The sequence below is a fragment of the Eucalyptus grandis genome, chromosome 1 (assembly GCF_016545825.1).
Source record: "Eucalyptus grandis isolate ANBG69807.140 chromosome 1, ASM1654582v1, whole genome shotgun sequence".
Taxonomy (NCBI): domain Eukaryota; kingdom Viridiplantae; phylum Streptophyta; class Magnoliopsida; order Myrtales; family Myrtaceae; genus Eucalyptus; species Eucalyptus grandis.
Window position 1 is genome coordinate 47706666 of NC_052612.1, and position 11276 is coordinate 47717941.

The window sequence follows — 11276 nt, forward strand, 5'->3', positions numbered from 1 at the left end:
TTTGTCGGATGGAGCCAAGAGGGAAACGACGTCGCAAGTTATGCAATAAGAGACATTACATGTTTTGGATGGTTGTCCCGGGGAAACTGTCCCCATTCGTAGAACGACAAGAGAAGATCTGATAAGAGAAAAATCTCTTAAGAAGACATATCTACAGAATCATAATCTTGTACCAAATGGGTCTCAGAGTAATAATGTAAGCATTTTAATTATCTTAAATTTGTAGTCAATTGCATTACTCAATCTATAAATTTTTGAAGTTTATAGATTGAGATATAACTATACTCTGTCGTGCACTTTGACAATCTATTTCTTGTGCGTTTCAAATATTGACGTGCTATGTTAATCACCCCTTGGAAAATCAAAGTCCATGAGAAACTTGTATCGATAGAGATGATATTGTGCTTACAAGAATTTAAGTACTTCAAGATTACTTAAATTTCATGAATTTAACGGAATATATGAACATGGCTTTTTGCTTCTATAAAAGATAAGGTGATGAAAACTTCCTTTACTGTCACTATTTAGTGACACGAATATTTTACTTCCTTTATTAACTCCTCGTTTCATTCCTTTCTCCAGTGGTAAAATAATTTTTAGATTACTCAATTTTACTAAATTTGCCATGTGTTATAAGTATGCTATTATGAGCCGAAACCTTATTGTATATTGCACTTCTTTTTCCACGTTTTTATAACAATTCAACATCTACACAAAATACGTTACTCGAGTTATATGAAGTTTATCAAATGCTTTATCTTATATTCGATCCCTATTTATTGATAGCTTCCAAAATCTGGAATCATTCTTAAATGTCAACCAATCTCTTCAAAGGATTATCCTCTTCCTAATAATAATTCAGTTTTTTTCCTAAGTAACTTACCGGAGTATTTCTATTAAATAGATGAAAAGAGTTTTAAATTTTTTAAATCTTAATTATCTCTGTTCTCTATAGGTTAAATTAAACTAGAAACTAAAAATAAACTATTCAAACATGAGCGAATTGGAGGGCTAGTTACAGCTTAATTGTGTTCTAGAAAGTATATGGACGTCATTAATGTCCAAAGCTACCATAATAAGCTTTTCAAAAATTTGACTAATGCTGATATATACCCCACCAGAAATTAATTAACGGATATCTTGTAGCTACACAATATGTGCACTTTAAGTGATATTGCATGCTTCGATTTTTTGTACTTTCTAGTTTGCATATCTCACCATGGTACGTCCTCCAGATGATTCTCTGCATGGAGCATAAACCTTCATCGATGTCTATAATCCATAGTGTGGAGAAAAGCAGTTCAGCACAGCTGAAGTCCGGCTCTTCGATGGTCCTAAAGATGCGTTTAGCTCAATTTCAGTAGGGTGGATGGTACGTTTTGTATTTTTTAAAATATATTTTGGTGGACCTAAAATCATACATGAGCACTCAATTTGATATAAAAAGAACTTCTTTTTCCTATATAATTGCTCGATAAAGTGAGAGAATGACGACCATTCATTTTTTTTATATAAAGAAATTTTGTTGTCCATCGTTGGAATTATTAACAGGGTTGTGTCATCCTTGCTAAACATCCTAAGAAAACACTATCCATTAATTAAATTATATTTAGTGATTAATCTTCCCATTTTACACGTGATCTTTTTTTTTTATTCATTTTATTAGAGAATGACCATATCCTATATATTTTTGCTTCTGATCCAATGGACATAAATAGTATTGACATGGCAGGTGAATCCAGGTTTATATGGAGATCGTGAATCAACCCTGCCCAATCTGGTTCCAAGTAAGAGGTAATAATGTAAGTGGGGTTGATGAAATGGTCATCCTATTTAGACTGCTAGCGTTAAAATGAGAATAAAAATGAAAAACATGACTAAATTTGAAACGTTACCAGAAAACTTATTGTAAATGCTAAGGCATTGGCCTAAAAGTGAGATGTGTTTTGGGCAATCCCAAATCCTATCTTGTTAAATTGATATTACTCTCCAAATCTACTACGGGTATTGATAAAAAGTTTTGAAGTTGACTCGTTAAAGTTGTCACACACCGGGTCCATTAAGAATAGGGAATGACACAGCTGTCCTTCCTCTCAAAGGACACAGCTTCAAAAAAAATATTTACACTGCCCACTCAACTAAACTCAACAAATGTCATCTCAGACGTCTATACAATCATACCCAAAATCCAACTCCCAAAAGTCCCCAATGATAGTGTTCTCATACTATTGACTACTAATCGAGGAACCTAAAAAAGTCGGTAAGTAGTACATCTCTTTTAATCAAATCATATATATAATATACATATCAAATCAAATATGAGTTATATCATTTTAACAAATATTTATACAAATAAAAAATACTTATCTAATCCATCACCACAATTCAAACATTAATGATCTAGTCCATTAATCAATCTCATCAAATTATACATTAATGACCTATTCCATTGACCAATCTCAAATCACACATAAATAATCAATTTCATGCTCAATATCCAATTTAAGATTCTAGAGGTGGCTTCTATAAAACTTACCTTGTTCTTGATCAACATATATCAATGGTCCAAGGTTCTAGAGATGGCTCCCATGAGACTCGTGACATCATGTAGCACTTAGCTCTTGACCAATACATATTAACACTACTAGGCCATAGAGGTGGCTCCCATGAGACTTGTGTTGTTGTATAACACTTAGCCCTTGAGGTGATTCCTATGAGACTCGCGTTACCATGTCGTACTTCATCATTGACCAGTACATATCAATAGTACAAGACCCTATAACTATAAGTGACTCTCACCAGACTCGCGTTGCCATGTAGCACTTAGCCTTTGACCAACACACATCAATAGTACAAGACCTTAGAAGTGGTTCCCACAAGACTCATGTCGCCATATAACACTTAGTTCTTGACCAATCCATATCACAATTGGTTTTACAACCCACAACATAGAGTCTTTCACAACTTAATTTTTTCCACAAAAATATCCAGAATCCATATCATAAATTGGTTTTATAAATCAAAATACATAATCTTTCACAACTCAGTTCATTGGTTAGAATCTCTTTTTGTAAATTATTTCTCAAATCATTTTAGATCTATCTCATAAATCGGATTCACAAAGTAGTATAGATAACTTTCAAGAAAGGTTTATCAAAGCATCTCCCAACAATAAAAAGTTGTAAACCATCTAGATTTATGCTTAGGTAATATATATTGAACCATATTACTTCAAGGCATGAGTTTTACAAAATCAAAGAAGAGATTAGCACTACTCACATAAAAATGCCTAAAACCAACCAACATAATTGTCCGAGCCAATAATCTTGCAATTCAGCGTTGTGAACTGAAGTAAATCTAGTTTGGTGGCATCCTCATGGCAAGTGTGCACAAAACCCTCTTAGCCTTTTCTCTCTTTCTTTTTCTCTTTCTTTTCTCCTTCTTTCTCTCTCCTCTCTCTTTCCCTTTTCCGTTCATGAGTGCATTTCTCTTTTTACCGGCTGAAGTCCACTTTCTCTTCTTTTTTCTTTTTCTTTTTCCATTCAACCCCACTTTTGACCAAGTCAAAAGAGATTAAAAGGAAAATATTAGGGTAATTGCAACCCGATCGTTGACTCAAAGTCCAAGTTTCGAACCTTCCTTAAAGCAGGTTGCCCCATTCTGGAGTTCGTTCAATCCTGTTGAGTTTGGTACACGATGTTAAAACTCGGGACACATGCTTAATACATGCTCACTTGTTAATTCTTATGAAACAAGGACTATATTTGCATTTGTACCCATATAATTGACGGGCCATCATCTCTTTCCTGTACAATGTATTTTTACTCTCACGTTTACTTGATTTGTCCAATATAGTTGCTTGGTATTGAGGGTACACGTTCTTCGTAAACCAGCTTTGGCTTCCGATATATCTTTAAGATTGGTAAATGGACTCCTAAGATTAGAAAAGGTTTTGAAGGCCGTGTTTCACTCGACAGCCCTGCATTTGACCATTTCTGAATTGACATGTCGCATTTTCTTTCCTCATAAGATCATTTGGCAAAATTATTCAACTCCAATCATGTTAACTAAGCTATGTAACCGTATGCACTACTTGATGCGGTTTACCGCTTCTCGCAACAAATTAACTAAGTCAATAGTTGTTGAAATAGTTTGTTATCATAAAAGATGTGTTTATTGGTTAAGAGAATATGTGACTCTTATTTAAGATAAAATGTGACTCTTGGTTATGAAAAAGATGACTCTCCATCCTAAAATGATATTATCTGTAGTTATGAAAGAAAGTTATTCTTGATATGAAGAGTGGTGATGATTGGTGATAAGGTATATATTTCCAAGAGGTGTATTCATTGGTTGTTTATGAATGGAGATCAATTTACATATAATTTATAATAACTACAACTGTTCATATATGCTTTCCTCTTCTTCTCTTTTTATACACGCAATCTTAACACGTTCAGATGAAATTCCAAGAGAGAATTGATGTATATATTTATTCTAAACCCAGCAGCAGCAATAGTGGGAGCAAATAATACCTTAAGGACAGTGACTATCATTATCCATCAAAGTATCAATAATCTACTATTACTTCTCTATCTTCTTCACCAAACAAATTTTACCAACAACATTGGGGGTGGGCGTTCTCCCGTTGGATACCGGCTGAGAGAACTGTTTCAATATTTCAACTATGGCTCGTCCATGGTGAATTTTGGAGGCCAGGTCAAAGCGGCCATGAACGAACCTTCTCCGGCAACGGGAAGCAGATTCTTTTCAGGTGCATCAGGCAAGTCCAATATATTGATCTTATCTGACTAGCTGGTAACTCTTACAGATGATTACGCCTTTACCGAGACAGAATCTCCAAAATGTTGCGGTCTGAAAAGTTTAAATGCCAGCGTCCCCGGAAAACATATGAGATACACCTTGTTGTTTGGTGGGCCAGGTGGATTCTCTTGTTGATTCGAAAATGACATTCGACCAACATGAAATAAAATTGATGTTTATTGTCTTTTCTTACTTTTTAAATCAACGAGATGTCCGCGGATGTTCAGGGCACTTTGAGCATCTAATGAATCACCGTCAAAAGTGGCAGTCGCCCAATCCCGTGATCGGAGACAACACGAATCTGCACTCGAAAGCATGGCCAGAAAAATTTGTGCGGTTAGGACAGTTTTCAAATCTAAGCCCTTACCACTTGAACAACCCAGAAAAAATGGATGTATACTGTCCAAAGAAGGTATTGTGAAATTGTCATTCTAAGAACAATTGAAAACCATATGGAACCTATAGAGAATGCCCTCTTTGGTCGGGGAATTGACAAAGTTATGAGCGCATGATTTTTTTTTTTTTGGCTGAAAGTGGACGTGAAAAGCTTGAATCAGCACCCGACAAAGAAAGAAAGTCCTCCGATTTGGACTTTTCGAAGAATAACAGCATCATCCTAGGTTTGACACGAAGGCCCCCTATCTAATTTTTCGTGCAACTGATTAATGTTTTAATTGTTCTTATATGCTAAGTATACAAACTGTTAGCATACATTTGGTAGCTATGATAAAATTTAGGATATGATAAAATTGTATTTAGTTCTTCCCCCAAAACACAATAGAGTTGAATTTAAGGGAGATATAATTCGGATAAAACAATTCCATGGAGGAGGTATGACGAAGATGAACAGGATTTTTAATATTCATGATATAAAAGTTATTCTTTTTAATAACAAAATTTTTAAATTAAAAAAAATAATAAATATTTGAATATAAATAATATTTGAGTTCTTATATAAAAATTCAATAACAAAAAAATAACAACAATTTCGTTTTTTATTTATATATTTGAATTTCTTTCTATCTTATAATATAACTTCAATATATACAAATATATATTTAGTATTTATATTTATTACAAATTTTAGGTATATTAGCATAGTTTAGTGTTCAATAAAATTTTATAATAGAATGATGGCAAGGGAAAAAGAAATGAACAAAAGAGAGGGAAAAATAAAAAGAATTAAGTAAATAAAAATGAAATTGGCAAGATTGTCATGAGAGATTCTTATCATCTTCATTTGTGCAACTTTTTTGTTCATTTGCACTAATATGCTATTCATACAAACAATGGACATAATAGGATGTTGAAATACTCGATTTTAACAATGAATAGGATAACAAAATCCCTACAATCTGGATTTTTAATCTTGGTTAAAAATCTAGATGACCAAATAGAGCCTTAATGTAATAGACATGCCCAATATAAGGTTCTCATCTAACTCTTGGATTAGGATACACACTCTCAAATCCTCTAGCCAAGATAGAGGATTTGAGAACAGGTTGAATTACGAGCAACGTTTGGTACAAAATATTACCTTTAACAGATCATTTTTTTGGTGACCTAGGATTCCTCGGGCCCGACTTTCGCTTACGCTAACCGCCAACCCACAGCCTGTACGGTGCGTGGTGCACCTCCCGGATCAAGCGTCAATACTTGGGGAAAGCTAGCACGGGACCCCACCACCATGGCGCCTCATTTAAGATGTGTTAGCAGGCTGCGGAGTTTTGATCCCTGCGACCTCTGTGATGAAGTGCCCAAAACCAAATCAACTCAGCTGCCCACTAGTGGGTTAACGGACCATTTTTTTAAAAAAAAAAACCTTTTGGATGAAAATTTTCTAATAAACTTAATTCGAAAAATATGACACTAATTACCTGAAAAATATGGACACAAGTACAAAGTAATTGTCGAAGAGATACACCTATCTCACGATTACGTGACTTCTCACTTTAAAAGAGACCTCGAATATAAATATAGTTGTTACATTATCTTGTGTGAGATCATACTCCAACCAGAAACACTCATAAATCCGCCGATGTCATGGAGTTAAGCAGCTGAAGAATTTTTCTTTAGTATCGTTGCCATTGATAGATACATAGATAATAGATAAATAGGTATAGTGACAAAGGATCTAAATTTACTTCTCGTGGACCTTGGGCACACGGTAATTCCTGCTAAAGGAAATCTACGGAAAAAGAAAACACTCATAATAAAAAAGAATTATAGCTTTCGATTTATTATTTTTCGCCAAAAGACAACAGCAATTGATTTAAAAAATTCTTAATTAAGCTGCTTCTCCAAACGTTTGACGCCTAAGGTACCATTCCCAGACTTGCCCGTTAAGAGGCGTTTTCTATTTGTTCATGGATGAGACTTTTACGCCAAGCAGGAACCAACACATGATTTGAAAACCCTAGTTGCCGATCTTAGACGTCGCCCGTCCAAACCTAGTTGACGTAAAACTGATGTAGTGGCATTGTCACCATATGGACAAATCTATTAGAAACTTTTAATGGCAATTCTGGGTCAAAAATTGCTTTCGGACCAATCTTTCCAAAACCTCGAAGCAAAAGCAAGTCATTATCCATAACGTGAGTGATAAATAATTGGACTAGGACAAACAATGACTTGGAAATAAGTGCACTATAAGTCTTAAAACTTGTCACGAAAGTGCAATCTAGTCCTAAAACTTTCAAAAAGTATAAATTAGTTCTAAAATTTATTACAAAAGTACAGTTGAGTCATAAAATTTTCTAAAAATGCAATTAAATCTTAAAATTTATCACAAAAGTGCAATCGAATCCTTAAACTTTCAAAAAATGCTATCAATAAAAGGACTAGATTTAATTAATTTGATAAATTTTAGGATTTGATTACATTTTTGAAATTTTAAGATTTGATGCACTTTCATGATAACTTTTAAAACTTAATTGTATTTTTGAAAGTTTTATAATTAAATTGCATTTTGTTGACAAATTTTACAACTTTCAATATATTTATTCCTAAAAAACTTATTAACTAATTATTTCAAGTAACAAAAAATTATTTTTAGGAAAATATTTTGTAAATTATTTATTTTTTTGTGAAGCAAATGGAGTCCACGATTTAATTTTGAAAAGGACACAGCTTTCTATGCAAAGAATATCGGTGCCATCTTTTAGTGGGGAACACAATGACCCATTATCGCTTATTGCTTGCTAATGCCTTTATTCTTCTGCCTTTAGCTCTTATGCCGAAATCGATTTATCTTTGTAGTAATCTCATCGCAATTAGCGGCACTTTACACCTGCCATGAAAGTCATGACGATGATCAAAGTGAAAAGCATCGGAACTGGAAAAGCACAAAAAAAAAAAAAATAAATAAAAAAACGTAAAAATTCGAAAGTGAAAAGCTGAAGAACTCATTTTGACAGGAAGTCATTCAGTTGACGTGGTGGATAGGTTTTACAGTTTTCAGCTATCTAAATTCGAGTTAGCATATGTACTACCAACACAATAATTTCTCCTTCCCGCGAGGAAAGGTAATGCTCTGAAAAGTGAAAGATTTTCAAAAGATTGGTACCGGCCAATTCCTTGTATGTTGGAACCACGGTGGCACCATAAAAGAAAATTTTCTGTTTCGACGACGAAGTAGGACCCAAATTCAAGTGTACACGAATGAACCTTAGCGTGACGTTTGCATTAACTCAATCCCACGTTACGATCATAAGCACGCGACATAAAATGCCTGAAATCCTCATAAGCATGTATAAAGCCATTTGTGATGCTCCATCTGCTTAGCACATTCCACCGAATAACGCACACCCTCCCAGGAAAAATGTCCCCTTCAATTCATTCCGCGCTCTCGTTGATCCTACTGCTTCTCATATCACATTCGTGCCTAATCTCAGTTTCGAGCACCATTCAAGATGATTTCGTCCAGTGCCTCAACCTCAACTCTGAGCTCGTCGTGCCGCTCTCCACCTTCTACAACCAGAAGAGCTCCAATTTCAGCGCTGTGCTTCAATCGTCCGCGCAGAATCTCCGTTACCTTGTGCCTTCCATGCCGAAGCCCGAATTCATCTTCACCCCGCTGATCGAAGGCCATGTCCAGGCTGCTGTTATCTGCTCGAAGCAGCTTGGGATCCACCTGAGGGTCCGGAGTGGGGGGCACGATTACGAGGGCCTGTCCTACGTGTCTGAGACCCTGACCCCGTTCATCATTGTGGATTTGAGCAGGCTCCGCTCCGTGACTGTCGATCTGGCGGATAACACCGCATGGGCTCAGGCGGGGGCCACGATAGGGGAGGTTTACTACCGAATTGCTGAGAAGAGTCGAATCCATGGCTTTCCAGCAGGTCTATGCACAAGTCTTGGTGTCGGGGGACACATCACTGGCGGGGCATATGGTTCTATGATGAGAAAGTATGGCCTCGGGGTGGATAATGTGCTGGATGCTCGGATTGTCGATGTGAATGGCCGAATTCTGGACCGGGCGGCGATGGGAGAGGATCTATTCTGGGCCATTAGAGGAGGTGGAGGAGCGAGCTTTGGCATAATACTCGAGTGGAAAATAAAGTTGGTACCAGTCCCCTCGACGGTGACTGTCTTCACGGTAACAAAGACTTTGGAACAAGGTGCGACGAAGCTCCTGCACCGGTGGCAACAAGTTGTGGACACGCTAGACGAGGACCTATTCATCAGGGTGATCATCCAAGCGGCTAGCGCCGGCGGAGGCAAAGCCAACCGAACTGTGAGCACGTCGTACAATGCCCTCTTTTTAGGGACCGCTGACCGACTCCTTAAGGTGATGGAAGACAGCTTCCCAGAATTGGGACTCATGAGGAGCGATTGCTTCGAAATGAGTTGGATCAGATCAGTCCTGTACATCGCTGGGTACCCAAGCGGGACGCCGCCTGAGGTCCTCCTCAAGGGGAAGTCCACATTCAAGAACTTTTTCAAGGCGAAGTCGGACTTCGTCCGAGACACCATCTCAGAGACCGGCCTGGAGGGGCTGTGGATGAGGCTGGTACAGGAGGACAACCCGCTGATGATATGGACACCGTACGGCGGGATGATGAGCAAGATCTCAGAGTCCTCGGCACCGTTCCCGCACCGCAAGGGCACCATCTTCATGATCCAGTACCTGAGCCTCTGGAACGATGAAAGCGAGGATGCCACCAAGCACATGAACTGGATCCGGAGGCTCTACAGCTACATGGCCCCGTATGTTTCCATGTTTCCGAGGGAGGCATATGTGAACTATAGGGACCTCGACTTGGGCATGAACAAGAACGGGACGAGCTTCATACAGACCATTGTCTGGGGCGCCAAGTACTTCAAGGACAACTTCGATAGGTTGGTCCAAGTGAAGACCAAGGTCGACCCGGACAACTTCTTCAGACATGAACAGAGCATCCCACCATTGCCACTTTCTCTGAGGGGGAAGTGGACAACAGACTGAGGAGGTGAGAGAAGATGGGGTTGGCCCTTGAAAGCATTGTGTGTGGGTTCGATTGGTCTTTTGTGAGGCACTTTGGTGGGTGTAAATGGTTTGTGGGTCGGCGTGTTATGGAGTGGTGCTTGGATAAGTCACCTCTTGATGGATGTATTTGTACTAGAAATATGTAAACTTTGTCTTGATATGTAGAAGCCGATGCTCTACTGGATTGGCGAAGGGTTAGTACCTTTTAAGGTAAATCGCAATTCACATCCTCCAGTAGTGGCCTACTCATATTTCAGATTCCAATTTTTGGAAAATGAGATTTCATATATTATAGCCTAGCTTATGCACCATCGAATGTTGTCCATCATCCATTTTTCATTGTGACATCGAAAAAAATCATGGAGCATTTGATAGAGAGCGGAATCATTAGTTTGGAAGCATAGAAAGGAGAGCTATTCTTAATTCATGATCAAAAGCTAAAATAGTCATTTCCTGGCAAACCCAATATAGTCAATATTGATAAAGCTAAACTAAATGATTTTAGACACCACGACGTCACACGTGTATGGAAACTTTTTAAGGCCATTTTTTCCCTAGGAATCACAATTACGTATTGTTGTTTTAAGGTTCAATTTCTTGCCAAATCTGAGTTTGTAAGGGGTTCCAGAGATAAGTCGATGACATGCTTGGACAAGTTGATAAAACATTAAAACGATACTAGGCATGCATCGGTCGACTAAGCCCCGAGAGCCCGCTGAACAAGCCCGGTAGCATTTAGCTACTAGGCATGCGTCGGTCGACTCACCAGCCCCAACCGAACACGCGGTGACACATGGCCAGGCACTCGCGCACTAGCCTGGAAAAACCAGATTGGAAACTTGCACCTGGCCCAATCCAAGTAAAAGCCCAGTTGTCACGCCAACCCTTCAAAACACTTTTTTAAAAGTTGTCCTTACTTATTTTGCTTCAATACCACCGAGTAAGGTTTCTCCTAAGATTCCTAGCGAAACTTTGTCAGAGAAAA

General features: G+C 37.7%; 1 protein-coding gene across 1 annotated transcript; it reads left to right on the forward strand.

Moving 5' to 3' along the window:
* Positions 1 to 8590: 8590 nt before the first annotated feature.
* Positions 8591 to 10483, forward strand: LOC120291593 (berberine bridge enzyme-like 15). Its single transcript, XM_039309263.1, has one exon. It carries the CDS (start codon positions 8591 to 8593, stop codon positions 10268 to 10270), a length of 1680 nt encoding a protein of 559 aa, XP_039165197.1. The 3' UTR covers positions 10271 to 10483.
* The last annotated feature ends 793 nt before the right edge of the window (positions 10484 to 11276 follow it).